The 16,018-nt window shown below is 41.9% G+C and overlaps 1 protein-coding gene across 1 annotated transcript in view; it reads right to left on the reverse strand.

Annotated features, from left to right (window-relative positions):
* LOC124722040 overlaps positions 1-16,018 on the reverse strand; it is a 1,041,203-nt gene that overhangs the window by 414,123 nt on the left and 611,062 nt on the right. The window contains exon 8 of the mRNA XM_047247232.1: positions 7,373-7,552. Coding sequence (XP_047103188.1) covers positions 7,373-7,552 — 180 coding nt within the window. The remainder of the gene's footprint in view (positions 1-7,372; positions 7,553-16,018) is intronic.

Consider the following 16,018-nt stretch of genomic DNA (forward strand, 5'->3'; position numbering starts at 1 on the left):
AGGAGGAGTCGTAAGCTTACGAAAGCAGGGAGAAAAATATTAATAAAATAACTTTCTGTGTTGTAAAATAATGTGTTTTGTGGAGAACTCCCAGTAGGAAGAACGGTCGCTATGAACAAAACTCCATTGCTTAATTCCTTCCCTCTGAGGGCACATTCATCACTATCCCACAGATGAAATTTGAGTCCATTTAGATAGAGACTTAATCGAAAAGTTTACATTCCGAATATATTTGTACTAATTAGAACAATATTTGATTTTAGTGGTGGCCCGTTACCACAACTTTGCAATTATCTCGGAAACGATTCGTTTGCGACCCACGTTTACCCGAACGCTTTCGCTTCTGTTATCGTGTACTTTCATCCCTGTCAGTTTCGCTACTAATTATGATACACCCTACTTAGAAATTTTGCACTCGCCCATAAGTGATCACCCATCTGGGCAGCCGTAGGTGTAAGTGGTTTTTAGGCGGTTTCGCGCATCCCACTAGGCGAATACCGCCTGGTTCCCATGTTCCACCTCATGTACATGTTACGCACACATTTAGGCCACTTTCTTACACTTGCACACAGAATTGACTCTACACGCAGACAGACTGAGTACTCTGTTCCTACCTTGTGGGGAGGGAAAAGGGGGGGGGGTGCGGGAAATGAATAGGAGACTGATGAACCTTAACTGTTTCGTCTCCTTAAGCAGTTACTCGGCATCCGCCTAAGCGACAACTTGTGTCACATGGGTATTAAACCGACCCTGCTCCTATCCTAAAACTCTGCAGACGTTGTCCTATTTCCTGCCCGAGCAGCAATGCTGGGAGGAAAGACATGACAGAGAACGGTTTAGCGAAAGCTTAGAGTCTTGATTCCATGTTCAGAATAACAAAGAAATGTAATCTGTTCATAAATCCCTTCTTACATCATTTCACGTGAAAATGTTTTCGTTTTCTTTTACTTCATACAATTTCTTCTGTGTCAGGCGACGTGATCTGGCAATGCAATTATCAAGTAATATTTGGCAGCTGTTCCTGGCAGAGCTATGTAAGTTCCCCCGGTTCAAAAAAATTCAAGATCTATTCCTTATATAAAGAAAAAGTACATCTCTTTCTCCACATGATTCAAAGCTGGAAAGGTTCTCTCACTTTAGTGGTCATAAAGAAGAAGGAGGCGACTCTTTTCGCGGGTGGTGACGCATTTGGCCCCTAGTTCAGTGTGTACTTATACATGCTGCAGACTTTTAAGGAGTAGCAAATTTTCTTTTACATTCCAAAGAGAATTATTGATGAAATATCCACCGGAACATGTAGATATTGACGCAGTATAGTCAGCGGTGATAGGCCGACAAACACGATAGGTACAGAGGGCGCTACGAGAGCTACAGATTAAACTACTGCGGAACTACGCCACAAAAAACCAATAACATGGCCGAATCACGTGACCCATGGCTGATATACGGTAACAGGGACCGACACCGCTACTCTCCAGCACTTCTCTGTTTAAGCTTTGTGTCAGCTACTGCATCCTATCTGCACATAGTACACTTTGGACTGGCTAATGTTATTGAGATTCTCTCGGTTGACACCGACCTCCATCGCGAACTTGGTTCAGCTGACCTTAAGACGACCTCGCTTGTCATGGTAGTGGCTCTTATTTTGATTCTGTGGGTGTTTAAGTTACAGTACTGCATTTCATACTATACAACAAAGGAGCTGGGAGGCTCACAGCTTCTGAAGTAACTTCGGATTATCGCCAGTGCAGAGTAGCGACAGAGGAAATATTTTAATGCTGTGGAAGTTTCACGCTACTCAAGATTCCAAAGGTCGCTACGGTGACGACTGCATCCTTTCAGCATTGTTACAAAACGATGGGAAAAAGGATACTCGTGTCTTTTTTTTTTCGCCTAGACAACGCTCCTACGCGTCTCGTCGTCGGTCATTCCTGACCCAGGAGATTCTTCGACACAACAATACTGAAGTGATGTCTCAAGCTGTCTGCTCATCTCTCTTCGAGTGATTTATAACTTTACCTAAGGTGGCCTTTTTCCTGGTCGAACTGCTATTGCATCAGCTGTTTTGCAGTAGACAAACCAAACTCCTACAGAAGCGTTCGTAACTGCCAGGCAGCCATGGCGCCTACATTATGTAACTTGATAATTGGCTCAATCTAGTATCCGCCTAACACGTGCGGAAAATTGCTTTATAGCAACATCCTTGATCTCCAGGTAGTGTTGCTACCTAGTAAAGCGTAACTCGCAGTTCTGAATATCGTCTCGAGCACATGTGGGTTTTCAGTGTGGCGATGTTTTGTCATTGTCCTACATGGCTAATTGGTTTCAGAGACCAATAAATTAATTAGACTGGCGTGCGGATGCGACTTTGAGCTGGCTTAATTACGCTATCGCATTAGGCCCTTCCTTACCACACGCTGACGCATTTCCCCTGTTATCAAACCTTAAAGACTTCTCTTCACTTAAATAAATCGTAGCAAACGTTTTTCTCATCTCTTGTCGCTGGAACTATTCCTGTATTGAGTGTGAGTACACAATTGGTATTCACCCATTCCCTACATGGAAATTACGACGGAAATTCGTTTATTAATGTTCGATCGATCGCGAAATGGAAAATACACTAAAAATCAAACATGTGTTATTTGAAATAGTTAGTTACACCTTCCAGCTACTTCTCTACATAGACGCCGCCCCGACTTAGACTTTGTCGTAACATTCATTGTAACAGCTTTCCAATACCCTCCCTATAGAAGGCATCTGCCTGTACTTTCTATCAATTCTCTGCGCTGGTCTGCAGCTCGTTGTCTGTGCCAGAATGTTGTCTTCATAGCCAGCGGTTCATGGGAGCGGAGATCAACATCAGAGGTGCCAAATCCGGGCTGTATGGTGGGTGATCAACCACTTCCCATCGAAAACGCAGCAAGCAGGACCGTTTCCATTGTCTCTGCAATGTGCGACCGAGAATTGTCATGAAGAAGGAAATTTATGACAGTTACGTTATATGGGCTGCATGAAAGCAGGCGCAATCTCTCAGCAGGCACTAATATTTGGAGGGAGACAATATTTTCTAGGCATGTTTACGTGCTCTCTGTGCGCTCAGAACTGAAAAGAGTGAGCTGGCCACAGTGGCCGAGCGGTTCTAGGCGCTTTAGTTTGGAACCGCGCGACCGCTACGGTCGACGCCTCGTTTGGTGTAAGGAGCGTAAACATTGTACGATTGAACAGTGGAAAAACGTTGTATGGAGTGACGGATCACGGTACACAATGTGGCGATCCGATGGCAGGGTGCGGGTATGGGGAATGCCCGGTGAACGTCATCTGCCAGCGTGTGTAGCGCCAACAGTAAAATTCGGAGGCGGTGGTGTTATGGTGTGGTCGTGTTTTCATTGGAGGGGCTTGCACCCCATGCTGTTTAGCGTGGCACTATCACAGCAAGGGCCTAAATTGAAGTTTTAAGCAGCTTCTTGCTTCCCACTGTTGAAGAGCAATTAGGGGATGGCGATTGCATCTTTCAACACGATCGACCACCTGTTCATAATGCACGGCCTGTGGCGGAGTGGTTACACGACAATAACATCCCTGTAATGGACTGTCCTGCACAGAGTCCTGAATCCTATATAACACCTTTGGGGTTTTTGGAACGCCGACTTCGTGCTAGGCCTCACCGACCAACATCGATACATCTCCTCAGTGCATCACTCGGTGAAGAATGGGCTGCCATTCCCCAAGAAACCTTACAGCACCTGACTGAACGTATGCCTGCGAGAGTGGAAGCTGTCATCAAGACTAAGGGTGGGCCAACACCATACTGAATTCCAATATTGCCGGTGGAGGGCGCCACGAACTTGTAAGTCATTGTCAGCCAGGTGTCCGAACACTTTTGATCACATAGTGTATCTGTTGAGAGGCCAGAGAGAAGTGTGGCTCCTGATATGGGGGAGCAGCCTTTTCAGCAGTTGCAGGGGGAACAGTCTGGATGATGTACTCACCTGCTCTTATAACATCGGCCAAAACAGCCTTGCCATGCTGGTGCTGAGAAAGAGCAAGAGGAAGATACAGCAGTAATTTTTCTCGAGGATATGCAGTTCTACTGTGTGGTTAAATGATGCCAATTCTCTTGGATAAAATATTCCGGAGGTAAAACTGTCCCCAACTCGTATTTTCGGATGGGGCCTACTCAGGAGGATGTAGTCATCAGGAGAGAGATATCTAGCGGTCTACGGATCGGAGCGTGGTATGTTAGAGCCCTTAATTACACAGGTAGGTTAGAAAATTTAGGAAGGGAAATGGCTTGTTGGAAGTTACATATAGTGGGAATTAGTGAAGCTCCGTGGTAGCAGTAACTGGACTTCTGGTCAGGTGAATACAGAGTTATAAATACAAAATCAAATAGGGGTAATGCAGGGGTAGGTTTAATAGTTCAAATGGCTCTAGCACTATGGGACTTAAGATCTGAGGTCATCAGTCCCCTAGAACTTAGAACTACTTAAACCTAACTAACCTGAGGACATCACACACATCCATGCCCAAGGCAGGATTCGAACCTGCGACCGTAGCAGCCGCGTGGTTCCGGACTGAAGCTCCTAGGACCGCTCGGTCACCGCGGCCGGCTTTAACTGTTGTGGGGGTTCGAAATCGATAACAGAAAAGGAAGAGAAGAAGAAATGAAAGAGGATGCCGCCTAGTAGAATTTTGCACAGGGCGTAATTTAAGCTTGGCTAACACTTAGTTCAAGAATCATGAAAAAAGGTTGTATACGTGGAAGAGATCAGGAGACACCGGAAGGTTTGGGATTGAGTGTATGATGGTAAGACAGAGATTTCGGAACCAGATTTTAAATTGTAAGAAATTTCCAGGGGACACTGACGACAATTTATTGATTACCAACTGTAGATTAAAACTAAAGAAATTGCAGGAAATTAAGGAGATGGGACCTGGATAAGTTGAAAGAACCAGAGGTTGTTCAGAGTTTTAGAGGGAGTATTAGCCAACGATTGTCTAGAGCAGGGGAGATGAAAACTATAGAAGACGGGTAGGTAGGTGGTTAGTGTTTAACGTCCCGTCGACAACGAGGTCATTAGAGACGGAGCGCAAGCTCGGGTTAGGGGAGGATTGGCAAGGAAATCGGCCGTGCCCTTTCAAAGGAACCATCCCGGCATTTGCCTGAAACGATTTAGGGAAATCACGGAAAACCTAAATCAGGATGGTTGGAGACGTATAGAAGACGAATGAGTAGCTTTGAGAGATGAAATAGTTAAAGCAGCAGAGGATCAAATAGGTAAAAGACAAGGCCTAATGGAAATCCTTGGATAACATAGGGGATACTGAATTTAACTGAGGAAAGGAGAAAATATAAAAATACAGTAAATGAAGCTGACGAAAGGGAGTACAAACTTCTAAAAACCGAGATTGACGGAAAGTGGAAAACGGCTAAGCAGGAATTGCTGGAGAACAAATGTAATGATTTAGAAGCATATTTCACTAGGGGAATGATAGATACCGCCTACAGGAAAATTAAAGAGGCTTCTCGAGAAATGAGAAGCAAATGTATCAAGAGCTCAAATCCTAAGCAAAGAAGGGAAAGGTGATAGGTGGAAGGAGTATATAGAGGGCCCACGTAAGTGAGATGAACTTGAAGACAATGTTACAGAAATGGAAGGTGTCGTAGCTGAAGGTGAGATGGGAGACATGATACTGCGAGAAGAATTTGACAAAGCCCTGAAAGATCTAAGTCGAAATAAGGCTCCGGGAGTAGACGACATTCCGTCACAAATACTGGTACGGAAGATGTGTGAGATACGCGAAATACCCTCAGACTTCAAGAAGAATGTAATAATTCTAATTCCAAAGAAAGCAACTGTGAGAGATCCACCAACTTGAAAAGGTAACCAGCCTTTAAGCCAGAATAGTAGGAACCACTGACAAGTCGCAGTGGGAGGAATATTTTCAGGGAAGCTTGAAAAGAGACCGACAGCAAGCAGGGACGAGCACGACGACGTACACAGCCACCATGCTAATGAATGTTCGACTCAACTGAAATGGAGCCGTATTATCCTTATAGATAATCCATGCGATGGAACATAAAAACTGCAACCACAGATGGAACGATCGAGAAAGCGTGCAGTATTGGATGGTTGGCGATTATAGACGTATGAAATAGCAGAAACGGCGTACCATTAGCAAGAGTTAAGCACATTTTATATGCGGAATTAGCTACGAGAAAGCTTTGTGCATAATGGATCAAAATTTGTAGAAAGTTGATCACGTGAAAACAAATTTCTCAATGACATTAGGGCAGTTTCAAAAAGAATCAAACCATTCTTCTGAGCTAATTTGACACTCTGGATGAGGCATGTGTCCATCACAACACACCAGGAACGAAATACCACAAAATCAGGGGATGAAATCCGCCGAGCCTGCACCAAAAATTTGATTTCAACTCCTGTAAAAGCATTGTTTAGTGTTCCCAGTGTGCAAAATTGATTATTCATATTGATTACTTCTCAAAGAATAAAAAAAAGGCAAATATTATCCAGTATTTTGGACAATCTATATAGGACTAGTGGCATGGATAGCGGGCCATGCACATACCCACATGGGGATTTTGGCAGTGGGTAGGCTGAAGGGATTTGTAGTACATTTGCGGAACATCCACATCCATTTGTCAGATTCACCACTTGCTGATTTCGACATGTTCTTGCATTTAAAGAATTTGTGGCAGGAAAACATACTGAGTCCAATGAACAAATTATGGCACCCGTAGACGCAATTTATGAAGACTTTCTAAAATCACCCTTCAAAGATTTAATCTTGTCATTATAAAAAATACTGAATGACGTGCACGAACCTGAACGGAGGATAAGTCGAATAATAAGTATGTTTTGATGAATGAAGACTTTTTCGCTCCCACGCTGCGAAATTTTCATCTTTCAGTTGTATGTGAGCGGAAAAAGTATGTCATACAGGAACGTGGGACTAATTCCTAAGGTTGGCGTTTCTATAACTAGATTGTTTTAACACCTACATATATTATTAGCAAGAATGTAAAGAAAGTGTTACCGGTTATATGTTCATGGTCGATTTTCTTTTTCAGAATATTTTCCGTATGCACACTGCAGAAGAGCTAAGAAACACTACTTCGGTACAAGCAAGCGTTGCATGAGTCCTGTACATTGCAGAGCGTTAGGTGGAACTAATTCTGTCACAAACATGTGTAAACTGAGGCGGTAAACTTATTACTGACACCCAATAAAAATATATCATTATTTATAAATGCAAGTGTCAGAAATAATTTGATCGACATTTTGATACTGAAAATGAGCTCCTTGCAAACCAAACTGATAAGTATAATACAATATGTTGAAAACTGTACCTCTTCGCAATTCTGGAAAAGTGTTTGGTGCTCATTCGAACTGAGAAGGTCTTTCCTTTCGCTAAGGGGAAGCAGGAACCTACTAACTCCAAACTGCAGCACGCCGGCGAAGTGCTGCTCTTTGTACATAAGTTGATAAACTGCTTGCCGCCTGGCGTCCTCTTGATTTAGTGGTTCGATCTGGAACAGAAACAGAATTTGTCACTTGTGTTCTGAAAACAAAAGGATCACATAAAAAATTTCAAAGACCAGAATGAGTTCGTTATCTACGGTAGCTAAAGTGGCAACTTAGACGGAACATCTTCTGAGAGAGAAAGTACTTTATGAGAAACAGCAGGGTGAAGAGTAAGACCCGTGAACCACCCTGGTGACACAGAAGTTAGTAGGAATTGTACAAACAAAGCACTTATTCTCTGTGACTTTTCAAGTGTGATTGGTAATTATGGTGGAAGAATGAAAGCTTCCACCCAGTCGGACCCAGAAAATTTGCTGCGTCAATGACTGTATCCCACAAGAGTTGAAAACTACAGTACGTGTACTGCACTTGGCATTTATTTTTAAAGTTCAAGGCAGGCTTAAATTTTTGAGAATATCCAGATCCGATTTGTATTTTTATGCTCAAATATACAAGACTGTGGGGCTGGTCCTATAAGCGAATAAAATTTCTGTTGGTGGCTGGAGTGTACGTAATTTTGTACCTTGAAGTCATATTCTGATTTATTTATTTCATATATCAGGACACTTTTGATTGGTCTGTGAATATATTCCCAGACTGCCCTCCTGCTACAACTTCGTCATCAAAGGAAAGATCGTGTATGTTATTTGTCTGAAAATGATATGGAGTCTGTCATGTATTTTTACATTTTATTTGTTAATATATTGTTTATTGTAGGCGAACTGAGGGGCACAGCCAAGAATTTGCGTAGCCAGATACGAGAAACTACACTCAACTCAATCACTATAACACATGGAAGGCAGTAAATTCTGCTCGATGTAATAAATGCGGCTCACGATTCGATCCGGATGTTGCACACAAGTCCCAAGATATATCGCTCTGTACGTTGTGCTATACGAGAAAATTATTCTGTTCACTATGGTCGGTGTTTGTAATTTCTGGTAATGCTTTCAGTACCTGTAGTTTCTGATTTCCAAAAAAGCACTTTTCAGTTTCCTAAATAAAATAAAATCTAGAACATAAAGCTTTACGCTACTATTCCCCATGCTTCATGTCATTCTCTGACGTGCTCTAATGACTTTAATCTCAGAGACAGTATAAAAAATGCAATATCTTTCGTTTGGACTTCGTATCACGGTATAGGTGGGACTAGAATCAGAAAGACGGTCTTGTTTAATCAAGGAGCTTCTTTGTTTCCTTACCTTTTTCCATGCAAATAGTAAGCTGTCGCACACGGAAGTCTATTTTGTCTTGGTAGCTTCAATTGTGTAATGTAATATGTCAGTCAGTCATAAGAAAAGTAGATTCATTAACAGTTTGCACGCAGAGCTGGTAACGTTAGTTTTGCAAGCAAATTTCCATGCATCAAACAAACCTAGTAACTGCTGTGATTGCAAAAAAATGGCAAAATTGTTTCAAAATTTAATAACTCACTAACAAGGTAGCATTCCCAAGTGTAATTAAATGAACTTGATGAAACTTAGCGGGTCGTTAGAGGGGGCGAAATACTGCAATACGTATTTTTTTGTATGCGCTCAATTTCGCTTTTAAGAGGTTAAACACATCCCGAAATGTAATTTGGGATAACAAAAGTTGATGTATAACTAATGTTCTTGAGAACTGTGTAATCAATTTGTGTAATAATTTCTAATTTTGCACAATACCCCACAACAATTAATTAATTTTGAAAAATGCGAACTTTTGTTATAACATAAATTGAAGAAACTTTCAAGCCACATACATCCCTGTGTGATAAAGCTGGTTTCTGAAATACCAGTTCTGGAAAATACGTTGTTCACAATGTGCTGTGGGAGAATTTTCAACATACCTAATTAAAATAACCAAACATTTATTATTATTCTAACTATTTAATTTACTTATATTTTTTATGTTTTAAATTGTCATTTTACGTTTTACATTCATGTTTCTTTTATTTTTTAATTTACAGTTTCACAAACGTGTGTTTTGTTAGTTGAAAATAATAATTAATTCACCATTTTGATAGAAAATAACTACAATAATGACAGTCTGTAAGGAAATGGTTAAAACATGGCGTATTTTTGCACCACGCACATAAAGTGAACGAAATTTTTTCACGTAATATAAAAGACGGGGAAGACAATATAAAATAAAATTCAGTAGGATTTCAAACTATCACGGGTGATCCTCTAAATATACTGATTGTATCAGGCACATTTCATTACATTAGTAAGCCTTAGCGAAGAGAAATGATTACGTACTCTTGACTGCAGCTTGATTATATTGTTTTTCGAGGGCAGATTAACATCATAATCATGCAACAGAACTAGATCTGAAAGTCTTCTTCCAACATCGAAAGCCGTATACGTAGCACGGCTGTACCTATGCCGCCCCTTTGGGATCACCAGACGAGGAAGTTCTTTGTGCTCAGATATGGTGCTCTAAACGGTTCTTTCACAATGACCACCGCAGGAATCTAACAATAACAGATGTTTCTCCCTTACTGGGAAAGGAATCGTCCTTCAAATATCTTTTGATCCGGTCAGGCGTTTGTTTACCCGATTTCGATGTGTCACAAGGCCTTTTGGGGCTTCAAAAACAGTTTCTCAAATTCTCGGTCCAAACTCACCATTACTTTCCTTTAAAACTATGAGAAGACGGGGGTAAGTGAAAAAAATCGTTTTGAGCTTCGTACTCAAGGACACGAAACATCTGATGCTCCCAAAGGGCTCGATGGCACAGGTAAAGCCGTGGAACGCATACGGCTTTCGATGTTGAGCGAACTTCGTGAAAAGAGTTTCAGATCTAGTTCTGTCGAATGATAATGATGTCAGTCTCGACTTGAGAAACAATACAGTCAAGCTGCACTAGTACGTAAGCAATTCTCTTTGCAAAGGCTTATCAATGTACTGAAGTATGACTGACAAAATGAAGATATTTAGATGATCACCCGTGACAGTTTGAAATCGTGCTGAATGTTGTTTTATATTGTCGTCTCCGTCGTGTATGTTAAGCGAAGAAATTTCGTTCATTTTGTGTGCCTGGTGCAAAAAAGCCCTTTGTTTTTAGCGTTTCCTTCCAGATTATCAGTATGTTAATGTCTTCTCCGTCGTGTATGTTACGTGAAGAAATTTCGTTCATTTCGCGTGCCTGGTGCCATAAACGTTACGTTTTAAGCATTTCGCCGGCCGCTGTGGCCGAGCGGTTCTAGGCGCTACAGTCTGGAACCGCGCGACCGCTACGGTCGCAGGTTCGAATCCTGCCTCGGGCATGGATGTGTGTGATGTCCTTAGGTTCGTTAGGTTTAAGTAGTTCTAAATTCTAGGGGACTGATGACCTCAACAGTTAAGTCCCATAGTGCTCAGAGCCATTTTTTTAAGCATTTCCCTTCAGTATATGATTATTGTAATTATTTTCTATCATAATAATGAGTTACTTATTATTTTTAATTAAGAAAATACACGTATGTGACTGTAAACAAATAAACAAATGAACTTTGAATGTAAACTGTAAAATAACAGCTTAAAACAAAAAACAAATATAAATAAAATAAAGAATTAGAATAGTAATGAATGTTTAGAAATTTTAATCAGGTACGTTGAAAGTACTCCGACAGCACTTTGTGTACAGCTTATTTTCCGAAAATGGTATTTCAGAAACCAGCTTTATTATACAGGGATGTATGTGGCTTGAAAGCGTCTTTAATTTATGTTGTAACGAAGGTTTCTATTTTTCTAAATTAATTAACGGTGGGGGCGGGGTAGAGGATGTATTTTGCAAAATTTCAGATTATTACACAAGTTGATTATACAGTTTTCTAGAACATTAATTACGTATCAACTTTTATATAGAAACATTTTTATATACCATCGTTTTGAAGCGAAGCCACAACAGAGATCGCCGTGCTAGCCGTCCGCAGACGTCTCATTGCCCGTCTGTGTACTTCCGTTGCTACAAACAAGCTCATTTCCTGCTTCAAAGTATTTGACGTCGCTGTGCAATCCTGCTGGGCAGAGTGCAAAATATGTCAGTTCTCTCGGGTGCTAGCCGTGTGGGGCCATTGAAATCATACAAGGCGTTGAGTACCGCATGACTATCGTCGGATCTCGACAAGCGCGAGCAGCTATACAGTGGCATAGTAAACCACAGTCTCAACAGGCCACAATGCAGCCGCCGTCGAATTACGTGTGACATTAAACCATTCTCCTACCTACAGGAGGCATTACGCGTCAAAAACAACCTACATGCAAATGCCGTTTTTGAATGAGAAACTCACTGCGTTATCTTTCCTCGCATACAGGAATTAAATGGCGTCATTCCTACTTGATTTGTGTGTTTGCGCTGAAATGGTAATTGTTGCATACGAAAGCTTGTAGTACACTTCATGGCAGCTTGTTGTTTGTTGTATGCCACCTTCATGATATTGAAATTTAAATGGCCACCAGTCTGGATGAATGACGAAGAGAAAGTGAAAACCGGTGCTGCGCCGGCACGTAGCCTACTCACTCAAAGATCATCCAGGGGCACTGAGCTTAACAGCTCACACCATAGGTAAACAAATACCAATAGCTCACAAGTCCTGACCTGATGAGTCGTTGTTTGAGAGACGCGAAGGTAAGAGGAAGTACGAGGAGAGCCCTCTCTGCTGCAGAGGAGGAGATTTTTATGATTAAAGCATCTTCGTAGCTCAAGCAAGAGTCTTATAAAAGCGTGCCAGTAACAGTACTGTTACTACAACTAACTTGTGACTTCGCAATGCTGTCAAATAACAGAAGGAGGTTGGCAGCTGCAAAACATTGGTATGATCCATAAAGGAGATTGATTTTCACTTAAGGGGAGGTTTACTATCTTTAGGTTAAAAAAAAACCATTTTTTTAAATTGCATTTTTGGATCCACAAAAGTGTTTAGCATCCACACATGCAACGGTTTTTCCGAATACGGAACGAAAATGTTTGTTATTCGTGGTTAAACAAAAAAATGCACCTGCCTGAAATCGGCCTTGTTCACGCACCAGTTTTTTCTTTCGGAGGACGAGTTATTGTACCGGTGCTCGGGAGGAAACACACAAAATTCAAATGGAAGTTTGAACGCGTGTGTTTGGAAGTTAGCCCCCAAGCATTTGCATTCTGGTGCGAAAACTGTTGAGATTGCGACTTTCTTGGCAGTGAGCAGTTTCAACGAAGGGTATTCAGCAATTCTGAAGACCATGACAACGATGGACGTCACCCTGGGACTCTATTCGACGCAGTTCGCCAAGCATTCGGAGGGCCACCGGATTCAAGCGGCCGAAAACCACTTGTCACCGGCCGTACGAGCGGCTCTGTATCAGCGCAGGATGGCCCAGATAGAGCAGAACGCCCTCTATGAGGAAGAGGAAGGACTAGTTTATGGACCCGGAATAGCAGATTGAAAGTAAGTTGCATTGTGCCACTTTCATTCCGATCCACTAACTATAAATATTTTTACTTGGCCGAGGAAGTCGAAAAATCGATGAAAAAAACCCTATTTTTTTTCAAATGGCCGCAATTTTGTTTCTCATGGTTCAAATAACTTAAGCGAGGTACAACTCCTAAAGACTCTTATATAATTCGCTAACGTCGACTCAATTTTGATTTCAGACGAGCCGGCTGACCTGTGACATACCGTGCGTGGAGGTCTACATCGAAATTTTGTTTCGTTCCGACGGCACTTTCGCCTTTGCTCTTCGACATTTCCAGACGAAAAAATTCCAGTTTGTAGAGAAAATATCAATAAACATTTTGACCAAATTTGATATTGATATCTATAACACATCCCGAGAAAACAATTCTAAAAGAACATGCTTTTTTGGGCCAAAGGTAGTAAACCTCCCCTTGAGACATTCACCATCTTTCTAGAAATATAAGAGTGCGTGCTGAAAAGTAATACCTTCGACTGTTTTGAAATGAAAACTCTTAAACTCTCATAAATAAAACAAATCTTATTCAAATTTTACATCGTTGTTCTTCAAGTCTTAATAGTCATTTCTCAACATAATCACCTTGGCGACGAACGAGAGGCCATTTTGTTGACACTATCACTGTAGATTGTTTGACTTTGTTGACAGAGCCTCAATCTCACCTCTACTTGTAGCTCTTAATCACTATCAGAGTGAAGTTTTCGAAGGTGTTCTTTAAGTTTTGGAAGCAGATGCATATCGGATGGGCCCATTAGGGACTTTATGGAGTATGATCGATGACAGTGAACCAAAGGCTCGGATTGTTGCAGATGTCGCAGCGCTCGGGTGTTGTCTGGCATTGTGATGGCGAAGGAGAGGGTGCTTCATGGGTGGACGATTAGAAACTCAATTACAGCACGCTGTTTCTCACGCTACGACTCAGTTACGTTACACATCGCCACGTTACACGCTACAATTCGGAGCTCTCTAGCGGCAGAAGGTTGCAACTTGCTTTAGCGAAGCAGGAAAGTCGACCGAGTATGCATGACACGTTATACGTAGCTCAACCGATACTGAGAACAGAATAGAAAATTCAGAGGCATTGCTTTTCAACATTCCGTCGTAGTATTTTATTAATTGTTTAAATTAATTATTTTGGGAATTATTTTACGAATTATCGACTGTTGTTTGAGAGACACGAAGGTAAGACAAAGTACGAGGAGAGCCCTCTCTGCTGCAGAAGAGGAGATTGATCGAATCTTCGCTGAACCGCAAAGACGTCGCTCACGGATATTAAACGTACCAATGCACACGCACCTTCAGCCAGTGCGGAGAAGTCGATGGAGCAAGGAGAACATGTGAAATAGTCTTCGGAAGAAGGCTCTATTTATGCTTTCAGCCATGAGTGCAGTTGATCTAGAAATGCGTGATACTCATTTTGTGATTTCCCTTAAATCTCCCGTCGGAGGTTCGAGTTCTCCCTCGGGCATGGTATGTGTGTGTGTCCTTAGCGTAAGCTAGTTTAAGTTAGATTAAGTAGTGTGTAGGCCTAGGGACCGATGACCTCAGCAATTTGGCCCTATAGTACCTTACCACAAATAAATAAAAAAAACCTTAAATCATTCTTTGTTGAGCTGTCGATGTTGTTCGACGTAATAATTGCTGGTAAGGGACATGACATAGATTTATTTAACCCAAGCGGTAATGCGTACGTAATGAGTAACAGGTCTTCCTCCAGTACTGATGTGCGTAATTTTGACCGGAACTCTTGTGGGAGTGAGTGATTTTCAAGAATTTGTATCAGTAGACAACGTAGCCGTTCACACCTGAAAGGGATGAGGTTGCTTCAAAAACACAAACAGAGTAAAGTCCACTGGACCTGACGGGATACCAATTCGATTCTGCACAGAGTACACGAAATAACTTGCCCCCCTTCTAACACCCGTGTACCGCAAGTCTCTAGAGGAACGGAAGGATCCAGCTGATTGGAAAAGAGCACAGGTAGTCCCAGTTTTCAAGAAGGATCGTCGAGCAGATGAGCGAAACTATATGCCTATATCTCTGACATCGATCTGTTGTAGAGTTTTAGAAAATGTTTTCTGCTCGCGTATCATGTCACTTCTGGAAACCCAGAATCTACTCTGTAGGAATCAACATGGATTCCGGAAACAGCGATCGTGTGAGACTCAACTCGCTTTATTTGTTCATGAGACCCAGTAAATATTAGATACAGGCTCCCAGGTAGACGCCATATTCCTTGACATCCGGAAGGCGTTCGATACAGTTCCGTACTGTCGCCTGATAAACAAAGTTAGAGCCTACGGAATATCAGCCCAGCTGTGTGGCTGGATTGAAGAGTTTTTATCAAACAGAACACAGCATGTTGTTCTCAATGGAGAGACGTCTTCAGACGTTAAAGTAACCTCTGGCGTGCCACAGGGGAGTGTTATGGGACCATTGCTTTTCACAATATATATAGATGACCTAGTAGATAGTGTCGGAAGTTCCATGCGGCTTTTCGCGGATGATGCTGTAGTATACAGAGAAGTTGCAGCATTAGAAAATTGCAGTGAAATGCAGGAAGATCTGCAGCGGATAGGCACTTGGTGCAGGGAGTGGCAACTGACCCTTAACATAGACAAATGTAATGTATTGCGAATACATAGAAAAAAGGGTCCATTATTGTATGATTATATGATACCGGAACAAACACTGGTAGCAGTTACTTCTGTAAAATATCTGGGAGTATGCGTACGGAACGATTTGAAGTGGAATGATCATATAAAATTAATTGTCGGTAAGGCGGGTGCCAGGTTGAGATTAATTGGGAGAGTCCTTAGAAAATGTAGTCCATCAACAAAGGAGGTGGCTTACAAAACACTCGTTCGACCTATACTTGAGTATTGCTCATCAGTGTGGGATCCGTACCAGGTCGGGTTGACAGACGAGATAGAGAAGATCCAAAGAAGAGCAGCGCGTTTCGTCACAGTGTTATTTGGTAAGCGTGATAGCGTTACGGAGATGTTTAGCAAACTCATGTGGCAGACTCTGCAAGAGGGGCGCTCTGCATCGCGG

Source organism: Schistocerca piceifrons, chromosome X, assembly GCF_021461385.2.
Source record: "Schistocerca piceifrons isolate TAMUIC-IGC-003096 chromosome X, iqSchPice1.1, whole genome shotgun sequence".
In the NCBI taxonomy this organism is placed as follows: domain Eukaryota; kingdom Metazoa; phylum Arthropoda; class Insecta; order Orthoptera; family Acrididae; genus Schistocerca; species Schistocerca piceifrons.